General features: G+C 39.0%; 3 protein-coding genes across 5 annotated transcripts in view; 2 read left to right on the top strand and 1 right to left on the bottom strand.

Annotated features, from left to right (window-relative positions):
• The first annotated feature begins 1731 nt into the window (after positions 1 to 1731).
• zbtb21 (zinc finger and BTB domain containing 21) lies at positions 1732 to 12040 on the top strand. The gene is made up of 2 exons (XM_079804573.1): positions 1732 to 1836; positions 8846 to 12040. Exon 2 carries the CDS (start codon positions 8852 to 8854, stop codon positions 11912 to 11914), a length of 3063 nt encoding a protein of 1020 aa, XP_079660699.1. The 5' UTR covers positions 1732 to 1836; positions 8846 to 8851; the 3' UTR covers positions 11915 to 12040.
• A 5491-nt stretch (positions 12041 to 17531) lies between these two features.
• Positions 17532 to 24043, bottom strand: atg101 (autophagy related 101). Of its 3 annotated transcripts, XR_013815513.1 has the most exons (4): positions 23962 to 24043; positions 22313 to 22589; positions 18370 to 18950; positions 17532 to 17711 (listed from the first exon to the last, which is right to left on the bottom strand). XR_013815513.1 is itself a non-coding variant. In XM_079803848.1 (3 exons), exons 2-3 carry the CDS (start codon positions 22562 to 22564, stop codon positions 18546 to 18548), a joined length of 657 nt encoding a protein of 218 aa, XP_079659974.1. In that variant the 5' UTR covers positions 22565 to 22589; positions 23962 to 24043; the 3' UTR covers positions 18332 to 18545. The 3 variants fall into 3 exon arrangements, 2 of the variants coding, with proteins under 2 accessions (XP_079659974.1, XP_079659975.1); XM_079803848.1 differs by lacking the exon at positions 17532 to 17711 and having other exon boundaries at positions 18332 to 18950; XM_079803849.1 differs by lacking the exon at positions 17532 to 17711 and having other exon boundaries at positions 18332 to 18950; positions 22313 to 22570; positions 23962 to 23989.
• A 1524-nt stretch (positions 24044 to 25567) lies between these two features.
• The window catches only part of rad51c (RAD51 paralog C), a 12366-nt gene continuing 11400 nt past the window's right edge, over positions 25568 to 26533 (top strand). The window contains exons 1-2 of the mRNA XM_079804227.1: positions 25568 to 25934; positions 26015 to 26258. Coding sequence (XP_079660353.1) covers positions 25817 to 25934; positions 26015 to 26258 — 362 coding nt within the window. The 5' untranslated portion in view covers positions 25568 to 25816. The remainder of the gene's footprint in view (positions 25935 to 26014; positions 26259 to 26533) is intronic.

Here is a 26533-nt window from a genome sequence, read left to right as displayed (position 1 = left end):
TGTTGTAGAGTCACTGTGGTGAGATGGACTTTGTAACAGCGTTTTAAGTGCCTTTTATGGGTCTTGGGAGTATAAGTGTACTGAATGCCAATGGAGGCCTATCTGAAGCCTTTCAGAGCCATCAGATTTCAACAAAAATATCTTAATTTGTGTTCCGAATATGAACGGAGGTCTTACGGGTCTTGAACGACGTGAGGGTGAGTAATTAATGACAGAATTTTCATTTTTGGGTGAACTAACCCTTTAATGTGGAATAGAAACAGGGGGAGTGGCTTTAATGCATCAGAGATGTGTCACTTTGCTCACAGCTGATTGGTCCAGTTTCAGTTTGAGATCTCTTATCCAAAACATAACCTGCCCTGGAGAAGGTCAGCCGTGGAGTGTAAGTTACTGTGGAGATAAACACTGCTAAAAGCCAAACCACCACCTAAAACCCAGGATTGGCACAAACTAAGCTTAAACATATCTGGCCAGCAGCTAAACCGGCTTGATGGTATAGGCCCCAGGAGAACAATGTTTAGTTTCTGTCCATGAATGATCCAAACAGTGTCTAGTAAAACACATCAGATCTTAAAGGGATAGTTCACCCAAAAATGAAAATGATTTACTCTCCCTCAAGTCATCCGAGGTGTGTGTGACATTCTTCTTTCAGACGAATAAAATCGGAGTTATATTAAAAAAAGTTCTGGCTAATCCAAGCTTTATAATAGCAGTAATAGTTGCTCTGTTTTTGAAGTCCATAAAAAATGCATCTGTCCGTCATATAAATGCTCCACGCGTCTCTGGGGTGTTAATAAAGGCCTTCTGAAGCGAATCAATGCGTTTGTGTAAGAAAAATATCCATATTTAAAACTTTATTGCATTTTTTCTATGGCTCTGCATCAGCCGAGCGATCAATTCCGGCGAATAAGGTCAAAATACCGGCGCGATCATAGATATATACACATAGATCCCTCATTAGTGCCTGTGCGGATCGGTCAAATGAGGAATCTACGTATATATATATCTTTGATCGCGCTAGTATTTTGACCTTATTCGCCGGAAGTTATGGCGCTGGGAATACTAGATGACATTCGTCTGATAAGAGGTAAAAAAATAACAAATATTGTAGGGTTTCTCGCAGAAACCGATGTTTTCGTGTCTTAAGACATCAATGTGTCGCCGCGAGCCGCATGGTTTAATAAGGATTCGTATGTCTGTGTGTTTTTACTCTCATTGCTCTCATACTCTAAAATAATCATTATACGACTCTCACACTGCAACGGCTGGAGTTAAACATCTTAATTTGTGTTCTACATCTTGGATGCCCTGGGGGTAAGCAAATAAACATAAACATTTTGTTTTTGGGTGAACTATCCCTTTAAAGCGTCTTTGGTGTTTCTACAAAATAAAATGGTCCTGGTTACAATTGCTTATCTCTCTGGATTTAAATATTCTTGGAAACATTTGGGATAATGTAAGTACACAAGCCAACAAAATATTTAACAATATTTTTATTCCCCAAATCTAACACAGTGCACCTTTAAATGATCACTTCCAGGGGACTGACAAAATGCCGCCTGTTTCTTTAATAAGCGCGTGCATGTGTGCGAACTCATCTCGACTGTTTATCAGTCCGTCATCCTCCGCTCATTTCCTCCGTGAACGCCCACAGCTCGCACGGCGGCCAATCAGAGAGCAGCACACGTGACGAGCGTTCTCAGCGATGACCTCATCCCTAGAGTGGGATGACGTCAAATACAAGATGGATGGAATCACGACTGCTTCACGCTCAACGCAACTCTGAAACAAAGTCCAGTGTCGGAGCACCGCGGCATTCAAAGCCACCGAACTAGGGTGAGTTTAAATCCTGAAGAACTTTATTCCGTCGTCCGACTGGAGTAGTTGGGATGTTGTTTTGGGGAAATCGGTCTTTCCTGACGTAACGCCGAGGAGATTTTCTCGCGCTCTCTCTTTCCTGACATAAGCGGCTGTTGTGGAGGATGCGACGTCTGCGCAGTCGGTGACAGGAGAGGGCGTGTGTGTGTGTGTGTGTGTGTGTGTGTGTGTGTGTGTGTGTGTGTGTGTGTGTGTGTCCGCGCGCAACCCGTGTTCTAACCGTTTCATATCTCGCGAATAGTAAAGTGAAGAAACGCAACCAGTTGCCTGTGTTTTGTGACGTGTTCGGTAAATATGGGCAGAGTTTGAATCAACAAATGGTTTTATTTGAAACGGAACTCGAGATGTTATTAAGACCGTTTATCTAGCGAAATAATTAAATGTAAACACACTCGCTCCTCATTTTCGTGAGTGAATAGTCTAGGCAGCGTAAAACCAACTGTAACTAACGTTAGACATGATGTAATCAGCGGTCGTTGTGCGCATGCGCAGACTCGACAGGCTCCATTACTGCATTTTTTGACTTTTATTTGCTAATTCTACAATGACATGTTTTTTTTAAACAGATTAACATTTGTAATAAATTTGATAAATATGCTTTTTTTCCACTCTGGTTGTGTTTGCAGCCATGATTTGTTGTTTAGTTAAATTTATTTAAATGTTCTATAAATAATAAAATTATTTTATGTAAAATAATAATAAAATGTATTAATGAATTAATTAACATTCTCAATCAGGCAAATTGTTGCACCGTGTGTATAATATATATATATATATATAATGTACTTTTTTTTTTCTACAGTAGTGGTCAAAAGTCTTTTTTGTCATCTAAACCATTTATTCAAACATTATTAAAATGTGTTAAAGTTTTTGTAAGTATATTGCGTAGTTGTGCTTAATTTGAGTCAATTGTTTTATTTGTGAAACACCAAATTATGCAGACATAATTTTTGTCCAGGCTGTATAAACACATGCCAAGTGAAATATTAATAACTGATTATGTTATCGTTATAGTAAAATAAAACCTGTAGCTGTAGTTTGCCTTTTTTGTCAGATAATTTAAATATCTTAACCAAGTTTAGTGTTTTATTCTTCCCTTGCATATTTTTTTAAATATTTTCCTCATATTTTGATGCTTTAATAGAACTTGTAGGGTCATTAAAAAGAAATATATCCCCTCTGGGCATCACTTTTGACCACTATATACACTCCCAGGCAAAAAAAAAAGGACCAAAAATGGCAAAATATTTTCTGGTCTTAACCATTTTGATCACAAATCACTGGTCATGAAGTTAGCTAGAATTGCACAAATACTGTAAATAAAGTAACTTCGCATGGAATTGCCTTCTCCACATTGCAGACAGCTTTTTACAGGAAGAAGAGTCAGTGTCTTCAATCAGTTCATGAGTAGTTAAATATGAGGGGCAAATATTCACCATAAGGGGTCAAATATGGAATCTGACCAGGCCAAAACATGATGGACTGTTCTTGGTTGTCTTTGCAATTTGGACAATAACATCTGATCATTCCTCTTTGGATAACTTTTCATTGTGGGAATATTCTCCTGTACTCCAAAGCATTAAAGGCACAATATGTAATTTTTCGCCGCTATTCAAAATAAAGGCGTGGTTTGATGACGGCACATTTGAGCGCAGACTCTAAAGAAATAAGAAATCATGTTGATGGATGTGATTATTAACGTTCCTGTAGTCTGAAGCAGAGCAGGAGTGAGTGTTGTGGAGCTGAGGAACCGCTGGAGCGATTGTTAATAAGATGAACGCAACACACGCCTCGCAAGCAGCGGGACTTTTATTATGCCACAGTCGCCACTTCCGCTCCTCCGCTCATGAGTGTGAGGTAACGCAGCTCTGCTGATCATATTACACACATCTGAGTGTGTTGATGATGGGATGGCGTTACTCTGTGTGTTCTCTCGCCGCTGCTATGACACTTGTTCACACTGCAGTGAGAGGAAACCGCAAACTAACGCAGATATGATGTCATCGACAGGCCACGCCCTCACACGTCCCGGTTCCTCGGTAAAAATAGCATCTCACGATTTACAAATAGTTGAAAACATTTGGTATATTGTAAGTACTCAACTGAACAAAATGTATAACACTAGCCTAGTGGTTTTTGGATATTTTACTTACAAATGTTACATAGTGCACCTTTAATGTAAATGTTCTATATTTTATTGAATATTTTGAGGATAACTTTTGGTACTAAATAGGCCTACTATTTGTGAAATAATACAATATTTTTTTATTTATATTACAATTAGTGTAGTAATTAAGGTTAAAATAGAGAATTCCATTGCAAAGAGGCAAATTAGAGTCAATTTGTGGCTGGAAAAATAATAATTTTCATTTTTACCTACTATAGGTGTTTGTATGGCTCTTTAATAAACATACATGTGTCTAGTCTGGTTGCTCAAAAAAGTATTGCAGATCATAACTTCTTACTTATTTTTAGGTTTTGCATTTGAATACATATTTAGACATGATCAAACACTAGATTACTTTAAATGTGAAATTTTAAAAAGTTAATAACTTGCATCCTAATATTTTTAATGATACTTAAATAAGCAAAAACGAGTGAATATTAATGAATGCTCCGCCGACGCTTGTGATGTGAAACTGTTTAAAACGAGACTTTGGTTAACCTTTGAAAGTACGATTATCACACGGCAACATTAAAATCTGCGTTTGCACTGCCGCTGATACGGAGAGAGTATGAAGCAGCTTTACAACCACACATTATTGCTATTTATGTGTTATTACAAACATTTAAATAAGAGGGGATAAAACTCTAGCTATATAACAATGATTCGTTTTCTGTCCATGAACGATCCAAAAAGTGTCTAAAAATTATGTTCTGTGTTGGTTTAGGGTTAGTGTGTGTGTGTGTGTGTGTTGGTTTAGGGGTTGTGTGTGTGTGTGTGTGTGTGTGTGTGTGTGTGTGTGTGTGTGTGTGTGTGTGTGTGTGTGTGTGTGTGTGTGTGTGTGTGTGTGTGTGTGTGTGTGTGTGTGTGTGTGTGTGTGTGTGTGTGTGTGTGTGTGTGTGTGTGTGTGTGTGTGTGTGTTGGTTTAGGGGTAGTGTGTGTGTGTGTGTGTGTGTGTTGAATTAGGGGTAGTGTGTGTGTGTGTGTGTGTGTGTGTTGGTTTAGGGGTAGTGTGTGTGTGTGTGTGTGTGTGTGTGTTGGTTTAGAGGTAGTGTGTGTGTGTGTGTGTTGGTTTAGAGGTAGTGTGTGTGTGTGTGTGTGTGTGTGTGTGTGTGTGTGTGTGTGTGTTGGTTTAGAGGTAGTGTGTGTGTGTGTGTGTGTGTGTGTGTGTTGGTTTAGAGGTAGTGTGTGTGTGTGTGTGTGTGTGTGTGTGTGTGTGTGTGTGTGTGTTGGTTTAGGGGTTGTGTGTGTGTGTGTGTGTGTGTTGAATTAGGGGTAGTGTGTGTGTGTGTGTGTGTGTTGGTTTAGGGGATGTGTGTGTGTGTGTGTGTGTGTGTTGGTTTAGGGGTAGTGTGTGTGTGTGTGTGTGTGTGTGTGTGTGTGTGTTGGTTTAGAGGTAGTGTGTGTGTGTGTGTGTGTTGGTTTAGAGGTAGTGTGTGTGTGTGTGTGTGTTGGTTTAGAGGTAGTGTGTGTGTGTGTGTGTGTGTGTTGGTTTAGAGGTTGTGTGTGTGTGTGTGTGTGTGTGTGTGTGTGTGTGTGTGTGTGTGTGTGTGTGTGTGTGTTGGTTTAGAGGTAGTGTGTGTGTGTGTGTGTGTGTGTGTGTGTGTGTGTTGGTTTAGAGGTAGTGTGTGTGTGTGTGTGTGTGTGTGTGTGTGTGTTGGTTTAGAGGTTGTGTGTGTGTGTGTGTGTGTGTGTGTGTGTGTGTGTGTGTGTGTGTGTGTGTGTGTGTGTGTGTGTGTGTGTGTGTGTGTGTGTGTGTGTGTGTGTGTGTGTGTGTGTTGGTTTAGGGGTAGTGTGTGTGTGAGATGGGTAGGTTTAGGGGTAGTGTTAACAACAGAAATCGAGGGTAACGCGAGTATGATGTCATTGATAGGCGACACACACACACACACACACACACACACACACACACACACACACACACGGGCCGTGTCCTGGTTAAAATAGCTTATTTCTCTGGATAAACATTCTTGGAAACATCTGGGATAATGTAAGCACAAACTATATAACGCTGTTCTAGTGGTTTTTAGATATTTTAATCCAAATATCTTGCATATTGTGTCTTTAAATGAGGTTTCACAGTGAAGTTGCTCAGCAGCTGAAATGACTGCTCTTCCTCCATGCTTCACTGTGGTAGAGATGCATTTATTATTATCTTTCTCAGCAGATCTTAGGAGACTCATTGTGATTCACTCTGAATCAAACTTCCTGTATTCTGCCAAAAACTTAATTCTGTATTTGGTGTTTTTCTGAGACAGCAATGGGCTATTTAGGTAGTGCATTTGCTTTAATTTGGCCAATTCCCTGACCAGTAATTTGATGTTTAGACCATTAAAAGCTTAGTGGTTAAACCCAGGAGTGTATACTGTAATGCAGTGATTCTCAACCTTTTTGACTTTATTATTCAAGACAATATTGGAAGGCTAAATATTAAGAATATTCAAAAAAGATTCCAGATGTTTCAATAACTATGCTTTTGAATGAAACAAAGTTGTTGAGGGGACAAAATTGGAAATGTGGATTCTGTGAGTGACAATTTGATGTCAGTTTACATATTTTGTGTCAATTCTGGGCATGTTGAAGTTATTGTTTATATACTGTATAAGATTATGGTAATGCTTTACAATTAGATTCAATTTTAGCAATTGTTAGTGCATTGCGTATCATGATCAAAGCATTTATTTATCTACTCTAACATTTAAAGTTTCATAAATTAACATTTAAAGTGCCCCTATTATGCTATTTTAAAAGCTCTTAATTGTGTTTCGGCGTCTACTACAACAGGTTTACATGCATCAAATGTAATTTTCTCATAATACACATCAGCACATTGTTCAATGATTCTCAAACGACTCTACAGATGAACCAGTCTCTCTAAATCCCTCCTTTCCGTGAGCTACTCTGCTCTGATTGGCCAGACTGCCCAGTCTGTTGTGATTGGTCTACCGCGTTCAGCTCATTACCATAACTGAACTTCAGCTCCGGAGGCTTCCTAAAGCTCAGCGATTGCACACACACTGTAAAGACAGTAACGATGACGTCGATTTGACCACATCAATCCGAGCGCGAGTCCGATGATGAAACATTGAAGAAATAGTTATTCAACCCCAACTGAGAGTTTCTCAGTGATACGCTACTCATCTTGAGCTTCATTATGAGATGTTGCAGCTGTAATTCCTCACCATCCCCATTAACAAGTGTGTGTCCATCAACAAACCTGTGTGTGTGTTTCTGATTTATTGCGGCGCACATGTGGGAACTGTATCAATAACAGCGCAAACGTTAGCCGGGCGCTAACATGAATGACTGATGGAACATAAACGCTTGTGAAATAAATCTCGCCCCATCCTTTATCTTTACTCACAGTAGTAAGAACGACGGACGATATGCATTAATACACACAGTTGTAGGTAATAGTGGCCGTGTTGAACTCCGAGATTTGAGACTCAATCGTCAGTAAAATGACGGGCGGATGACGTACAACACAGGCGGGAATTATGCAAATATCTTTTCTAGTGACGTAGAACCAGATTCGGTTTACAAACGACTCGTTTAAGTGATTCAGAGTCGATTCTTTCTTTAGGAAGACAATAACTCTATTTATCGTGCAATTTCGACTTTACAACTTTGCAGAACGTTTAATTTCACAATCAGTGATATTACACATTGCATGAGAGGGAATATTCATTAAAACATAATAGGGGCACTTTAATCTATTATAAGTGAATATAAATGAACAATGGTATTTATAAATTAACATGCATAGATAAATATACTAGGGCTGTAATCAACCAAAGAAAATCTTGGTCGACTGAAGTCCTGAAATTTTCGACTAAAAATGACGTTAGGGAAAAAAAACGTTAAATGAATTAGCTGTGCGCAGTACTTGGTGGCCTTGTTGTCTGCCTAAATTAATTATAAATAAACATAAAAAACTAATAGGCTATTTGCAGTATATTAAATAGTTTTTGAGCTGATTATTTTGCACTGAAATGAGTCTGATGGCTCTGACAGCGCTGCATCACGTGCACCTGCGCAATATCATAGCCTATGATTTCCCAAAATATAGTATGTTGTCAACTAGTGATATCATCACAACAACTTTTGAGGAATATGCAACATAATTTAGACAATTGTTTTTGTATTATAATAACTGACAGACACTCATTTCAGCCGCTCTGTGAACACAGGATCAGCTCAGCTTCACGGCTGAGACACGAATAGACTATTAACTTAAAGCTTTTACTCTTAAACACAAAAGAACGTCCACTTTAATAAAAAAGGAATATTTATTAAACAAGCCAGATCAAGAGCAGAAGAAACGCTCTCACAATTAAATAAATAATGTACAGCAAACTAGCCTACTTCAATCATAGACAGTAAAATAAAGACTTCAATCTGTCTCTCTTCTCCAGTGGGTTGGGCTAATCCAAAAGAAGAGAAAACAAGGGGGTGTTTTGAAGACAGACTGTTACCTGTGAAACAGGGGTGCTCTGAAAAGTGGATCTGTACTGTCATGAAATGAAGACGGCGCGGCAAAACTAATTAAATGAACTCGGCAAAAAATCGACCAATCAGAATTTTGGTCGAGCCAGAATGTATCGACTACTAATCGACTGGGAGATTACAGCCCTAAAATATACAACACATTTTTTTTGTTTATTTGTAGTTTGATAGCTTGTCAATTCATTAGCATTACTAAATGCACAATATTGTAAAGTGTGACCAATAGAATATTAAAGTCACTGTTGTAATGAATTTGCAATGTCACTAAATTAGTTTTTTCTTTTACTCCCCTTCAAGGCTAAAATGGAGAGCCTGGGGCACTACTGTAACCCTGCCCATGGTATTTCCCTGCTGGGTGCCCTCAATGAGCAGCGGTTGAAGGGTCAGCTCTGTGATGTGGTGCTGTTAGTGGGCGATCAACAGTACCAGGCTCATAAAAGCATCCTTGCAGCCTGCAGTGAGTATTTCCAGTCTCTGTTTTCCAGAAGGGACTCGGAGAACCGTCCCATTGTTCAGCTTGACTTCTGTGAGCCTGATGCTTTTGAGATTGTGCTAAACTACATCTACTCATCATCTCTGTTCGTGGAGAAATGCAGTCTGGCAGCAATACAGGAGCTGGGCTATAGCCTTGGCATTCCCTTTCTAACCAACATCATGTCTATAAGACCTCAGGCGTCATACTGTGTGTCGAGAAAACGAATGTTGCTCTCTGAGGAGGAGGAGGAGGAGGAGGAGGATGGCACTCATCAAAAGAGAAGTGTTATTGTGCATCAAGGTCCGGGTGAGCAGCCTAGCATGGATGTGTTTCCAAGAAAAAGTTCGAGTCTTCAGGGAAAACCGTTTAAACAGGTCACAGAGCAACCCTCGCTCACACATAACTTCAGTGATCAGAGCCAATCCTCAGGACACATCAGACCAAATGAAAAAGAGACCTCCAACAGCAGAAATGTAAACAAAAATACAGTTGATGGCGACTGCAGATCTATAATCTCCTCTCCGACATCCATACTAAGACGTCGAACTGAATACCGTCCGGCGTCTACAAGGCCACAACTAACATCCTCAGTGTCATTCAGCGAGTCTGTACAGCATGCCAGCCTACAATCAGATCAAACTGACATCGATGGAAGAATGGAGGGATTGCATGATTCCAGACCAGCGGGTGAGCATCAAGGTCCACGCAACCAAACCGTAGACCGAAGCGGGCCACTTATTAAAAGTCTGCTACGCAGATCATTGTCAATGGATAGTCCCGTTCCTGTTTTTTCTCCAGCTCTGGAGCTAAAGGACTCACAAAGTCGAGAACAGTCTGTGGTCAAGTTAATGGCCACAACAGCAAGGTCAGAATCCCCTGAAAGTGAGGATCGGGCGTCAAAGGATATGCCACTTCTTCTCAGGTCGAGACAACGAATTGCGTACGAGACGGACGGCACTCAAACAACTCCTCTCAGAATTAAAACCGAGCCCAGCAGCCCCCTTGCCGACCCTGCTGACATTGTTCGCATTACTGTTGGAGACAACCTGCCGGTAAATTTCAAAGACTTTCAGGCAAATTACAATGAAGGTCCAAGAGGGTATTTCACCCCCTCGGTGAAGAGGAAGAGTAAGATCGATGGAGGTTACATGCCTTTTAAGAGATCTAGGCCAGTTAATGAGCATCATCTATTGCATCAGGAAAGCACGTTTGATGAGGTACCTTACAATTCCAACATGGACAATAGTAACGAGGAACCTGGAGAACTTCGGCCAAACAAAATGTTTAAATGCTGGAACTGCCTGAAGGTATTCCGGTCCAACGCGGGTCTGTATCGGCACGTGAACATGTACCACAACCCAGAGAAGCCGTACGCTTGCGACATCTGCCATAAGCGCTTTCACACAAACTTCAAGGTCTGGACTCACTGCCAAACCCAGCACGGCGTGGTGCAAAATCCCGCACCCTCCTCCAGTTCCTATTCCGTCCTGGATGAGAAGTTTCAGAGGAAGCTGATTGATATCGTCCGAGAGCGAGAGATAAAGAAGGCCTTGATTATGAAGCTCAGGAGAACCAAGCAAGGCCTGCAGTCGCAACCCTTTGGCAGGAAAAGCAGGCGGTCAAGGTCGTACGGATGCCCCTACTGTGGGAAAATGTTTTTTTTCCAGTCACACTTAAAGCTGCACATGAAGGGACACTCCGCGGAGCCGGCTAACCTTGACACGGATGCTGAGAGAGACCTTGAATACAAGCAGCAGCAGTTGGCACATCTTAAAGAAAGCCAAGATAAGGATGCATTCTCTTGCCGGCTCTGCAATGAGAAACTTCCCTCTTTGACTGAACTAGAAGACCATGAGAGAGCTTGCAGGTATGCGACTGTCTGCCCATACTGTGGACTTCGATTCTCCAACACGGTCGTCAAGAAAGACCACGAAGCTCATTGCAAGTACAAAAAGCTGACCTGCCTTGAATGCATGCGCACGTTTAAGTCCTCTTTCAGCATATGGCGGCATCAGGTGGAAGTTCACAATCACAATATGATGAGTGTGAAGGAGCAGTTGACTCTCGGTCTCCAGGAGAGCAATCACGATGAAGCCTCCAATGTTCTCGGAGAGCCTCCCTCTTCTCAGGAGTCGATTCGGGACCCCAGAGAGGAAGCCGTGTACAGCGACTCGTCGGTTCCACCCATGTATGATTCTGAAGACTCATCGTCTTATGTCCCAGAGGACTTGAGCGCTCAGGGTCAAGGGGAGATGCAGGTCAAAGAGGAACCTCAAGAGGAAGCCATATCAGCCAAGGATAACATGAGCTCCGCATCCGAGGAACCGGGCGTTTGGCCTTGTGAGAAGTGCGGAAAGCTTTTCAGCACCCACAAAGACCTGGAACGACATCAGGAACTGCTTTGCCATATCAAACCCTTCATCTGCCACATATGTCACAAAGCGTTCAGGACCAACTTCCGCCTCTGGAGCCACTACCAATCCCATATGTCCACACCTGAAGAGCCAGGGATCGACAGGCTTCCGTCTTCTCCGTCTCCTTCTCCGCCTCTTACGATTTCCATCCCAGAACCTTCTCAAAATCCTCCACTCACAGCGACCTGTTCTGGGGTGGATGCCTCAGAGGAGGAACCCAGTGGCTCCATGTCCCCGTCCACCAAACTCAAGAAGCCGGAGCAGGACAAGACGAGTGACGACGAGCCTGGGGATCAATCCCACAGCAAGTCCGACAGCACAGACAAAACTATCACCCCTCAGGAATCCGACACGCTATTTTACCACGCGCCAGCCCTCTCTGCACTCACCTTTAAACGGCAGTACATGTGCAAATTCTGCCACCGGACATTTAAGACCGCTTTCAGTCTGTGGAGTCACGAGCAGAGCCATACGTAAGAGTGCTATGAGCAGTTGCACATTTGTAGCCCTTAAAGGAACACTCCACTTTTTTTGAAAATAGGCTCATTTTACAAGTCCCCTAGAGTTAAATAGTTGAGTTTTACCGTTTTTGAATCCATTCAGCCGATCTTTGTATCTGGCGGTAGCACTTTTAACATAGCTTAGCATACATCATTGATTCTAAACAGTCCATTAGCATCTCATTCAAAAAATGACCAATGACACTTTCAATATTTTTCGTTTTTAAAACTTGACTCTTCTACAGTTACATCGTGTGCTAAGACAAACTGAAAATGAAAAGTTGCGATTTTCTACACCTAAATGGCTAGGAACTACTTTCTCATTCCTGCGTAATAGTCGCGGATCTTCGCGGCCGTACCACGGCTGCAGCGGCGCAATGATTCGTTGGTATTCTGTGAAACATGGTGGTAGTTTACACCTTCGACTTACTATCACAGCCCTTTACAACACACAGAACCATGGCTAATCACACAGGTAAATCCACAACACAATTTGTCGGCTGCAAGCCTGAAACTTTCTCTGCAACTACACAAACTTAGTGCCGGTCACACGCAGGAATGAGAAAGTAGTTCCTAGCCATATAGGTGTAGAAAATCGCAACTTTTAATGTTCTGTTGGTCTTAGCACACGATGTAACTGTAGAAGAGTCAAGTTTTAAATAGGAAAAATATTGAAAGTGTCTTTGGTCATTTTTTGAATGAGATGCTAATGGACTGATCAGAATCAATGATGTATGCTAAGCTATGCTAAAAGTGCTACCGCCAGATACAAAGATCGGCTGAATGGATTCAAAAACGGTAACTCAACTATTTAACTTGTAAAATGAGCCTATTTTCAAAAAAATTCGAGTGTTCCTTTAACCATCGGGAATGGACTAACTTGGCTCCTTTTAAACATGATTTACTTTGGGACACAGGTGCAGCCAAAACCCAGGGATTTATTAATAGCGTTTAATCATACTTCAATAAACAGTATTCAGAATGCATCTTGGATTGCATGCCAAGAGTCTTCTTGTTTTCTAAAGCACTTACCTTATTATTTTAAGTTTATTGTTCAGTGATCAAAAAAGACTGTTATAAATGAAACAGGTTCCTTTCACCTTAAGAACTCTTCTAAATGACTTTCTTTGAATTATTGCAAACAATAATTTTTTTGGGTTATTACGCACCTCTCTTGTTTTAGTGGCCTTTATGCTGTTATTTAGCACTTTCAAGCAATTCCAAATAAACGTTGTTCTCTATTAAAAGCACAGACTGGTGTAGACATGGCTCTTTAGTTAGAAAAGATAGATCTGTCACATCCAAAACAAAACCCTAAACCAGGGCTCGACATTAAGGCTTGTCCGGGGAAGAGAATTTTACTTGCCCAACCGGGTAAGTAGCCTGATTAAAACGCCAAAAACAATCTAGGGAATCACCAAAACTCGACGATTCTGCATTTAGTGTAAGTGGCGATCGATAGTGGATAATAATAAATAACGTAGTGTGCCGCCGTTGACGCTCGCGCAGCCTCTCGAGGAGAAATCGAAAACAAATGAGCGCAGGTCACACAGAGAAACTCCGTAAACACACGGTTAAAAAACTAAAAATTTAGTTTTTTTTAATCACAACATATGATACAGTTAAGCAACATCACACGACCAAGAGTGCCGAATACCATCAGGATTGAAAATGTGACACTGATTTCATGTGACCGTTTCATAAACAAATCATTAACATTAAGTCACTTACATTTTAGATGCAATATTGAGTGTTTTTGTTTGATTTCAGCAGCGAAAATAGTTCCAAAGATCACAGCAGAACCATAACGCATCTCACAGCAACAGTGTGTTACTGAATGAATCAGCCGTTTGAACGAATCGACTCAATGACTCACTCAGTAAGACCGTCAGCGTTTGAACGAATTGACTCAATGACTCACTCAGTAAGACGGTCAGCATTTTAATGAACCGACTCAATATCTCACTCAGTAAGATGGTCAGCATTTGAACGAATCGACTCAATGACTCACTCAGTAAGACCGTCAGCGTTTGAACGAATTGACTCAATGACTCGCTCATTAAGACGGTCAGCGTTAGAGCGAATCGACTCAGTGGCTCACTCATTAAGACGGTCAGCATTTGAACGATTTGACTCAATGACTCACTCGTTAAGACGGTCAGCGTTTGAACGAATCGACTCAATGACTCACTCAGTAAGACGGTCAGCGTTTGAACGAATCGACTCAATGACTCACTCAGTTAGACTGTTCATTCAAACACTGACCGTCTCATAACATCATTTAATGCAGTTGTAATCTTTTAGTGTATAGTGTCTTTTATTCTAATTTAATGTATTGGTCAAATTTATGAATATCAAATTAAAGCTGAAGCATAGCCTATATTTAATGCCCTTTATAAAAGGTAAAAATATCACAAATATGCAGATTTAAATTAATCAAAGCTGATTAGAAAGAATATTGCTTCAGAATAAACTATATTTACAACACAAAAAAATTATAAACATTTCCGGACAAGCGTGTGAACAGGCTTAATGTTGAGCCCTGCCTAAACGATAGCTTTGTTGTTTTATTGCCCCATAATTTAAGTTATGGAAAAATAACTATTTAGGAATAAAACTATTAGATATTTATGTCACATGCACAATCCAGCCCTGCCTATGCTAGAGAGCTATTAAAGGGATAGTTCACCCAAAAATCATCATGTTTCCAATATATATAACATTGAATTATTACTTTGATCATTTAAGATATAAAGAGCAAACCTTAAGCAGACTCAAATGATATATATCAAACATTGACCGAGGTGAAGCCGACATGTTTATAATTTAATTTCAGCATTGCTAGTTAAGTTGTATTTTTAATGTGTTTTGCCATTTTCGTGGATTATATTCAGTGATTGTATTGAACAAATAGAAGGCTTTATGTGTACAATTAGCAGGTTTGGAGTGACGTGCTTTAAGCAGTTTATAGTGTGCGCCTGCAATGTGGATCTTCTAATACGTTTTGTTGTACAGGAAATGCAGTATATGTGGGAATTGCTTCCCATAAATGTGTAGAGATGAAGTTTGAGCACTGTATCAGTACTGTATCAGTACATTGTGAGCTCTAACATAGCGTGAGCTCAACTTACCAGAACCCAGTACTCAGTGATTAATGAAGTCTTGATGCAATGATGTTGAATGGTTGGACATTCCTCATGTTCAGTGGACCTTTTCTGTGACCGGATGACCCAGAGAAGATCTTTAATCTTAAAATCTTAAAGCACAAAAGCAGTAATTTAGCGCTTATTTGAAATATTAAGGAGAAGTCTTCTTCCCTTACATTAGGGGATGTTTGGCTTGGCAAGCTTGTGGCCTTTTGTTAAGCACAAAATATAAATATGTTGCTTGCTCTTTGCATTTTCCTTCTGCTACTGTCATTTACTCTATATTTTGATGGATAAAACGGTAATGCATTCCTTTTGATCTTATCCCACCCCCTACAAAAGGTATTGTTTAATGAACTTTCTCAGGATTTACATCCCTGATGTCCCCAGTATTACACAACACTAAACGTCCGCTTTCTGTTTAGGGTTGAGAGTTATTAAATCATAAGAGCAGATCAACATGTGTCCCGGTTTCTTTGAAAGATTGATTGTATGACATTGAATGAATAGTGATGACAGAACAGAAACACAATTTTATGGTCTTTTCTCCGTTTTCTGAAAATTATATCTCTTTTGGTATTCCTGTGGTATCACTGCAATAACTAATATTTGTAAGCACTTGAATTGTTCTAATGTGGCTTTAAAAACTGTATCAGTTTTTGTGTTAAAGCATTTTCTACTGTTTTCTGTGCTTGCTTTATAAAATAAATATCAATACTGTGTAACTGAACTTGTGTTTGTCATCTACCGTGATTTGGACATCGTGTCGGTTTTGTGATATGAAACGTTTCGGTTTTCTATTTTTTTTTTTTATTGTGAAAAATACAAATATTTAAATGTGGGAAGAAATCCAATTAAGAACAGGCTTTAAAGGGGTCATGAACTGCATTGTTTTAAAATGCTTCCTGTGGTGCACTTATAATGTTAGTATGATTTTTACATCAAAATAGTCATCATTTAGAAATAAAAGGCTTTTTTTTTCTACTCTGATTTGAACGCTCTGTTTGAAGGGGCGTGTCTGCTGTGAGACTTTAGTCTAAACGCCCACTGCTGTGATTGGCTGCTGTGAGACTTGAGTGTAAACGCCCACTGCTGTGATTGGCTGCTGTGAGACTTCAGTGTAAACGCCCACTGCTGTGATTGGCTGCTGTGAGACTTTAGTCTAAACGCCCACTGCTGTGATTGGCTGCTGATTATTACGGGAGTCCAGAACTCAGTCATTGATAAACAGTTTGATTGACTCATAAGACGGTCGGCATTTTAACGAATCGACTCAATGACTCACTCATTAAGACGGTCAGCATTTGAGCGAATCGACTCAATGACTCACTCAGTAAGACGGTCAGTGTTTAAACGAATAGACTCAATGACTCACTCATTAAGACAGTCAGAATTTGAACGAATAGACTCAATGACTCACTCAGTAAGACGGTCAGTGTTTGAACGAATAGACTCAATGACTCACTCATTAAGACGGTCAGTGTTTGAATGAATAGACTCAATGACTCACTCATTAAGACGGTCAGAATTTGAACAAATCGACTCAATGACTCACTCAGTAAGACAGTCAGCATTTGAGCGAATCGACTCAATGACTCACTCAGTAAGACAGTCAGCGTTTGAGCGAATTGACTCAATGACTCACTCAGTAAGACAGTCAGCGTTTGAGCGAATCGACTTAATGACTCACTCAGAAAGACAGTCAGCGTTTGAGCGAATCGACTCAATGACTCACTCAGTAAGATGGTCAGCATTTGAACGAATTGAACAGCTCGTGATTGTAAAGGGAGCGTTCTTTGATGGCTTTCTATATATAATTGAATCAGTTTAAATAACAGATTATTTTCATCTACTAAGAGAAACGATGTGAAGTTGAGCGTTTAGTCACTGGTTTGATTTACTGACACACAAAGAACATGCGACTGTACATGAATCATTATATCAGAAATCACAGGTCTCAGATCAGCCATTAGAATGAACACGGTTACTCACATGTTGTGGCGTTACTGTCCAGTCCATATCGTAAAAGTCTGCGACTGATTTCCAAAAGAATCCACAGTGAAATGTAGCGAACACAAATAAATAATGCTCAACTGAGAAGTTCACATTGTTGAGAATAAATCAGCTCATTCCTAGCATTAGGATCCTTTGGAAGCTCGTGTTATTTTTAGTCAGTTCGTCTCTCCTCGTCATCTCACTAACACTCCAGTGGGCGGGGCCAAAGCTGTGATGATGAAGTGGGCGTTGATCTTCTTCTGCAGAGGCGCTCTTTCACCATCTATTAAAGGCTCATTCACACAATACACTTATAGTATGATGACCTCTTATATGTCCAAAGCTCAAGGAAAATTTGATTTCTCACTTCATGACCCCTTTAAAAGACTTTGAATTGAAGTGAATTCCCACACATTGCATTTTTCAAGAAAGCACACGAACACACGATGCTCTTAAATGTTTTTATCATGGTAACAAAAAAACAATATAATTTAGGGTGCATAATTAGATTTCTTAAAAACAAAAGTAACTGAATTAGACGCTTGTTTGAATTAGTTTAAAGGGTTAGTTCACCCAAAAATGTAAATTCTGTCATTAATTACTTACCCTCATGTCGTTGGACACCCGTCAGACCTCCGTTCATCTTCAGACACAAATGAAGATATTTTAGTGTAAATCTGATGCTGTGAAAGGCCTCCATTGGCTCAATGCACTTTACACTCTCAAGACCCTTAAAAGACACTAAAGACGTCGTTACAAAGTCCATCTCACTACAGTGGTTCTAAAATAACTATGAAGCGACGAGAATAGTTTTTGTGCGCAAAAAAACCCTAAATAACGACTTATATAGTGATGACGATTTCAAAACACGGCATCATGAAGCTTCGAAGCGTTATGAATCAGTGAGTCGAATCATGATTCGGATCGCGTGTCAAACTGCTGAAATTTGGCGATTCAAACCGCTGAATCGACTCACTGATTCATAACGCTTCGAAGCTTCATGATGCCTTGTTTTGAAATCGTCATCACTATGTAAGTCGTTATTTAGGGTTTTTTTGCGCACAAAAATTATTCTCGCCGCTTCATAAAGTTATTGTAGAGCCACTGTAGTGAGATGGACTTTGTAACGACGTCTTTAGTGTCTTTTAAGGGTCTTGAGAGTGAAAAGTGCATTGAGCCAATGGAGGCCTTTCAGAACCATCAGATTTCCACTAAAATATCTTCATTTGTGTCTGAAGATGAACGGAGGTCTGACGGGTGTCCAACCACATGAGGGTGAGTAATTAATGACAGAATTTTAATTTTTGGGTGAACTAACCTTTTAAAGATGTGGAATAGCATTATTATACAGGAAAAGTGTAGTGAATTTATATATTAAATCCCACTAATGTCATGTGATTATTCTATCTTTTGTACAAGATGATGATAAATGTCCATTAGGCCCCGGCAGCTTCACGAACACTCGGTTTACAGCGCCAGCGTGTCTTTGATCAGCCGCCTCATGGTTGTGCTCACAGACGTGCCCAGAGAGTCGGTGATCTGGTACGTGATCTTGTACAGATACGGCTGGACGTCCTTCAAACTCGTATCGAACACATTGTCCACCTCTGACTGCGTGGGCATCTTGGGGAGATACTCGTGCCGGTTGATCACCTCCACGATGTTGATGACTTTCTCGCCGAGCTTCTCGCCGACTTTCTCCCGGCAGATCTGCCGCTCCTGCTCATTGGCCAGGTTCACCACATTCACCTTAATGCTCCAGACCTCCCAAGGGATGCATTCGTCCGAAAAGGGCCAGCGGGACTTCTTCTTCTGGTAGAACTCCACAGAGATCTGACCCATGCCATCACTTCCAGAATTGCCTAGAGCATCCTGGGTAGAAAATAAGGTTGTGGTTACAAAAAGTGCAAGTTTTATTTGTATGTAGCTTTTAGTGGGGGAGTAAAATGCGGGGTTTCCACTCTTTCATGAACACCAGATTCAAGGACTTTTTAAAGCACCTTCAAGCACAATAAATACGTTAAAGGTGTGTGTGTTACTGCCAATATATCAAACACCAACTGTACCTGTGTCTATCATTAATGCAGTAACGCTAAGGCTTATACTGACAACTAAAATACAATTTCCAATGAGGAAAAATGTCCAGACAAAATCCAATGAGGAAAGAGGCTGGTGTACAAGATGCAGCTCTTATTCCTGCTTTTAACATTTATTTCACACTAGTTTTAGTTTAGTTTTTTATAAATCGTTACTTAATTAAAACATCAAAATATAGAGATAACATTGTATACATGAATTTTCCAATTAAATGAAAAGATATGGACAAGTTAATTGTTAGGCATTTAAAATATGCAAAATTATTTATTAAATCACCTGTACCTTTTTAAAAATCCATTTGAAGGCTTTTAATACCTGCACATATATTATATTTAACAGATATAAATGCTGGCGTAATAACGGCCCAATTCAAATGTTTACATGCTTTTCTTCTTTTTATTTTTTGAGCGCTGTTGAAATATTGCTCTTGTAAATACTCGCCAGCATTTCAGTAATGAAAGACTAGATCTTTAAAATGCATCCAAATTTCAGCGAAGCGCAACCGTACGGTGGCCTGCAGGGGTCAAAAAGGATATAAACAGGGAATTTTGAAGTGATCTCATCTGTAGATTCAGACGGCAATTGAATTACCACACTCGGACAGGGATTTTTACGCGGGTGGTGGGAGAAAAACACTGACATTCTGGATTCGGGCGGCAATAAAATCACTGACTAGCCCCTGACAATGATGAAAATACCTTATGACCCCACGAGAAACAATTACCGTCCGGATTGAGCTTTTGACAGTAGATGGTGCTTATGGAACAGCAGAAATATATTGAAATATCTTCCTCCCGTAATGCTGTTTTGTTCTGGCTTTGGCTGCGCATGAAGGCCAATGTTTGTAATAGCACACGCTACTCTAACAAAATACAGTTCACGCTTCATTCAAGCACTTTCCAGGCCTTGAATCCATGTGTCTGAAATTCAAGAACTTTCAAGAAGCGTGGGAACCCTGAAAATGACATTTTAATTGAACTCTTATGAACATACAGATTTGACTAAATATGTATTACACGTCAAAAAAGTGTGTGAAGTAAAGTAATACTATGATACTCAAAGTTACTTCAAAGAATATCATGGTCCTGCCATTATGCATGTCCAAACATGGTTTTACCATAGTACAACTTTCACATAAAGCACCTATAGTCAAAAAAAGCATAAATAATAGAAGTTAAAGGGACAGTTCACACCAAAATTTTATTTCTGTTATTGGTTACTCACCCTCAAGTTGTTCCAAACCTGTCTGAATCACAAAAGAAGATATTTTGAAGAATATTGTTAACCAGAGCATTGACGGTAGCCATTGACGTCCATAGTATGAGGGGAAAACACAACTGTATACTTTATCGACATGCTTCAAAATAGTGCTGTAAAATCGATTAAATCTCATCTAACATAATATATATATACACTATACTACTAATATATATATATATATATGAATTAGTGCTGTGAAAATTCGATACATTTTTAGTTTAACTCGATACGCGCACCAGTATCGGGTTTCACGCTTGAACGAACAATAAGACACAGAATTATGCCAGTTTTGTCTCATATCCTCATAAGAGAGTCTTAAATGAGTTAAATAACGTCTTAAATGAACTTAAGAATTGTGAGGAAATGAGATGACAGCGCGTCATGTTCGTCAGCGGCAGATCTTAAAGTGACAGCAGCCTAATAAACCAGACGCTGTGATTGTGTCATTAATGTTCATCAAAGAAACAGAAAACTGCAGCTTTAATAGGGAATAATCTAGATTTAAATTTATAATTTATAAAGTGTAAAGTGTATGATTACTTTATTAAATTGTTGTATATTATATGAAGGCCACAGGTAAATATGGCATTTATTATAATGGGTTTATGTGAAGATTGTTTTAAGTTCACTGTTATTTTGTTAAAGCCTAATAAATGTTGAAATTGATATCTTTCAATGATCCTGTAATGTTGAATGTCTATCATGGCCTTCATTCATAAAAAGATGCCATTACAACAAACATTTAAAATATACTCGCTTTAACCCTTTGACTGTCACCCCCCTTTTTGAGAATACACATGAAAATGCACTATCCAAACTTAAAGGGCTGTAATTCAAGAATGCTTTGGAATATAGACCAAAGTTTGGTCTCGTTTTAAAGACGACATTCTGCAGATTATTGCTGAAGTGAAAGCAATTCAAAATATGAAAGTATGAAATAGTTATGGAAGTTTAAAATTACTGTAAATGAAAAATACTGTACTAAATATTTTTTATTTCATATAAAATATATATTTTACAAAAAAGAATTTACTCTAAAATTACTATAAAATCAAAGCCATATGTCTAACCAATTTGTGTTCCAAATTTGAAGTTGATATCACAAAAATTGAAGTCCCCATGAGATTTTGTTTAGGGTGCTGTTCCAAAAATAGCCACCGGGTGTCATTCAAATTCCATTTATTGTTGTTTTGATGCATTTTCCTGTAAATTTCTGTCCAAATATTACTTCCATCACAAAACAGTCACCAAATATGGACCCTTGAGACTCAGACCTTTCCGACAATATGCGTTTTGTCAAGATTGGAAAAGATTTTGAATATAAAGTAGTTAAAATAATTGTTGAAATATGAAACATGACAGCGCCCACTAGAATAATTTAGAGTAACGTTTCCATGGCAACACAATGTCCGATTTCAAAACGGTTTTCACAGGATGAATTTTGAGTTTGTAAGCTTTCAAATGATACCTAATTTGTGATAATTACTTAAATATATGATATGAAAAAAGGCGATTAAAACAGTTAAGGGGTTTTAAGTAGTTTCTACATTAATTTGGAGAGTAACTGAAATTACAATAGCAAAAACATTAATCGATTGTCAGCCCTAGTATACATTTTTTTTTGTGTGTATACACAATATATAAACACACACAAATTGTGTAAACACAGACTTATGTTAGATGCGATTAATCGATTTTACAACACTATGGAAGTCAATGGGGCTCAACTGTTTGGTAACACATGTTACAAAAATATCTTCTTTTGTGTTCAGCAGAAGAAACAATCTCATACAGGTTTGGAACAACGTGAGGGTGAGTAAATGACAGAATTTTCATTTTTGGGTGAACTGTCCCTTTAAGAGCTGTGATCAAAATACCTTAAATTCGGCCACCGCTTTCCGGATAACCCTGTCCAGCTCATCAGAGGACACTCGCACGAAGGTGAAGTCGATGAAGTCGCAGTCCACGTCTTCAGACCCCACCGTGCCGATGGAGTACGTGCCTTCCTTCTTATAGTGAAACTTCCCCGTGCTCCGGTGCAGGAGGATCGTGTGCAGGAGGCCGAGCATGGCCTCGTCCACCTGCCTGCCCTCCACCGACACCTCCAGGACCTCGGATCGACAGTTCATGGCGCTCTATAACACGGTTCCACAGCTGTTAACACAAGAGCAGTTCATTTCATCCCACCTCAAATGTGTCAGAAACAAAAACAGACACGGAGATGAACACCTTCCGCTGTTCTGCTTCTAAAAAGTAGGGATGGCAGACGCGAAACAGACGTTTCGGGGCTTTGCCGAGATCCCGAAGCGCAGATGTTTCGAAACACTGCTCCGAACTGTGATTCGAAACACCCATGTCACGTGACTATGGCTAAATGAAGCTTCAAAGTGTTTCATCAGGTGGCGCCTTCCGAAACTGCGTTGATTAAAGGGGGCGGGAACAAGCCACACAGTCACACATCTGTAAACCTAATTCACCACAGTTTAAAAGTGAAGTAAATCCATCTTCACCTCGTGGGTTTTTGTGAGAGGAGAGTGATTTTGTGATAGCAGTGATTTTGTGATAGCAGTGAGATTTATAGTGCGCTTTGGTTAGTTATATTTAGGCTAGATTTAAATTAGATATATTGACTGATAGGTATAGACAGTGACATATAGTATAGATATAGTGACACATTCATATAGGCTAAGTTAGATAGTGACAGATAGATAGCACAGCATAAGTTAGATATATAGAATTATATAGATATAGATTCATAGGTGATATATAGATAGATATATTAATTGAATATATAAAAATGGAGGCTGCACGCAAGAGATGCCGTACATCTGTGGTGTGGGAGCATTTCCATTTGGAAGCACCAAATAAAGTGAGATGTGTGTATTGTGATAGGCAGCTAGCCTTCTGCAACAATACATCATCCATGTATTTACATCATCCAAAAATATTTGTGCATGCCAGCAACAAGTGTCCCTTGTGAGAGGATTTTTTCAAAGGCTGGAGAAATTATATGTAAAAAAAGAAGTCAGCTGAGTCCTTCAACAGCAGAGCAATTCATATTTTTGAATAAAAATGTTTTGTGACAACTGTGACACATTGTGGCTTTATTTATTTTATTAATGTTCATTTTGTATAACAAACAAATATATATATAGTTCTTTACAATGACGAGGCTACAGGTTACAAAACCAAGATCATGTACTTGTCAGACAGATGTTAAAAACAATTTTTTTTTACATGGATCATTGTCAAGGTATTTCAGATCAACACATGGAAGTGACCACTAGATGGCGCCGTAGAGACGGGTGTCAGATTGATTCGAAGCTTCGAAACAATATGACACATTTGCTTCAACTGCTTCAGTGCTTCACGAAGCCTCGGTCTGCCCATCACTACTAAAAAGCGCCACTTTACACCGAGTCAACAGCCTAGAATCGACGTTATGATCGAATATGGACTTAACAATATAGTTATGAAAATCAAATGTAATTTAAGACTCAAAGAGGAGCTGATAGAACATGTTTACCTGAGGTTGGAAATGTCGACGCGCATTATTTTTTTCTTGCGATGGGGTACTTTTATTTTGTAAACATACATCACATGTACAGGGCGGGATAAGGGACCGTTTAGTTTTGGCGTTTTATAATCACAAACGTCGGTTCGCATTGTTTTCTAGCTAAAATAAGAACTATATTTTGCTAATAAGTGCCTCTTGAGATACCTCTATTTTATATAGTGTAATTTATATTACCCCTGGCCCTCTATCCATTTTGTTTTGCATTGATCTTTTTATTTTTGTATGATTTATGTTGTTGTCAAAAGGGTTGTTTACATTTGTGATTATATCTGTGATAAATCCAATAAAAAAATAAAAATAAGAACTATATTAGTAAGAAATGGAGGACATTATTGTGCTAGTAACATTTAATTAAAAAAAATAAGTGTTTATGCATTCTTGTCAACATTCGTTTTTTTTATTACGTTTTACAAAGTATAATAAGTATTTAAATGATTCAAACAATAAAGTAATGCAAATGTAAAAATAAAAGATAATAATAAATGTTGATCATTATATTTGAATTAATGAATTATATTTATTCATGTTATTACGTGCTACAATCGTACTGTTGGTATGTATGTATGAAAATAAATAAAAAATAATAAACACCCATTTTTTTGAAGCCAAACCATTTAATTGTATGCATATGGAACTTTTCCAATAAAATTACAAATAATAAAATTGTATTTTATATAGCACCTTTAAAATTTGTATCTCAAAGCGCTATACAAGAACACACAAATAAAATACTTTAAAATAAGAAAATAAAAGTCAAATATGTGTTAAAAAAATATCATATATATAATATATGCTTTTTCCTTGCACTCCCACTCAAGTTGTAAAATTACATTTAGTCAATCCAAATATTTCCATAATATATGTAAATAAATAAATGCAAATATATCCCATTACGACAGAAATTACACGAGTAATTTATATTCAGCACTTTAACCTACAAATGTGTAAATGGGCACAGAAACTGTTTATCATTTATTTTGGTCGTGTTATTATACTAAACAACTTTGGAGAAATATTGAGGCTTTTATTAATGATAATATCCAGCAAGGCATATCCATAACTTTTAAAGACATTATTTTCGGTCACTATGGTTGTGACTCTACTAAAAGTAATGCTTACTTTGTTATAAATTTAATATATTTTCTTTGTAAATTGTATATCCACAAATGTAAATTCACCAACAAATTTTTTTTTGTGTGTGTCTTTTTGAAAGAATTTAAGATATATCTTAACACTATTTCATCCTCTGTAAATAAGAAAGCAAGTAAAACGATGTCAATTTGTAATGACTTTAATCTGTATAACCCAAGTGATGTATAATTATCTTACCCTCATGTCCTTTTTTTCTATCTTTCCTATTCTTCTTCTTTTACCTTAATCTTTAAATAATTTGTTCTAGCCTTTATATTCTGATGACATTGAACATATTATTGATACATTTTGTGTATTGTATTACAAACTTGTGTATTATAAAAATGTCATCTCTGTATCTTTTTGCATTAAAAAAAAAGTGTAAATGGCGTCTGGGGACTTTTATTTTGAAGAGCGTTTTCCCATACAGTGTCGTCTCTTGTTTTGGAGGGAGTATCAAACGGAAGAAAAATATATAACGTTATATATTAAGATACATAAGTCCTCGTATGTTTATCTTTTAATGGTTTATATTTATTTTCATTTAGCGAAAATATTCTATCGATAGTGTATCTAGCAAAGAGTAGATTTTCCGCGTTACGTGTCTAAAACGGTTTTTGTTGTTGTTGTTGTTGTTGTTGTTGTTTTTATCATTGTCAAAGCTAGTGTTGAAATGCACAGGACTGTGCCCAGCCTCCCCCTGGCGCCCTCAGTGAAGGTCAAACTCATCAATGCGGGTTTCCAAGTGGCGTCAGATTTGATTGACATGCGTCCTCTTCAGCTCTGCAAAGGTATTTATATCACTATAGTCTTTTATAGCCTCACAGTAGTTACAGAGATGCCCAGAAAGCCATGCTTGTGTCGCCCACAGAGGCAGGAATATCCCAAGAGGAGGCAGTGGAGGTGCTGCAGATGCTGAGGGCCGATGCCCAGCCTCACCAGCAGAGGGCGCCCTCGGAGAGCCTAACAGCCCTGGACCTGCTGCACCAGGAGCAGACTCTGGGGAGCGTCCTGACCTTCTGCTCGCGCCTGGATGAGGCCCTCGGAGGGGGGGTGCCTGTGGGGAAGACCACGGAGATCTGTGGGGCCCCTGGTGTGGGAAAGACCCAGCTATGGTATGGGAGGAAATCAGTGCATCTTTAACATGGGTATCTAGAGTTAATACACATAAAAAGTTTGTTGACAAACTTTTAAGTTGGCAAAAAACGTAGGCATGGATGGATGGACGGATGGATGGATAGACGGATGGATGGATGGATAGATGGACGGATGGATGGATGGATGGACGGATGGATAGACGGATGGATGGATGGATGGATGGATGGACGGATGGATGGATGGATGGACGGATGGATAGATAGATGGATGGATGGACGGATGGATGGATGGA

This window comes from Gobio gobio (assembly GCF_949357685.1).
Source record: "Gobio gobio genome assembly, chromosome: 22".
Lineage (NCBI taxonomy): Eukaryota > Metazoa > Chordata > Actinopteri > Cypriniformes > Gobionidae > Gobio > Gobio gobio.
This window is presented reverse-complemented; position numbering and strand designations above follow the sequence as displayed.

Coding starts and splice junctions, on each gene's coding strand:
- zbtb21 (XM_079804573.1), top strand. CDS start 8,852: ATGGAGAGCCTGGGGCACTACTGTAACCCTGCCCATGGTATTTCCCTG.
- atg101 (XM_079803848.1), bottom strand. CDS start 22,564: ATGAACTGTCGATCCGAGGTCCTGGAGGTGTCGGTGGAGGGCAGGCAG. Junction 18,951..22,312: donor AAGCGGTGGCCGAATTTAAG/GTATTTTGATCA, acceptor TTTTCTACCCAG/GATGCTCTAGGCAATTCTGG.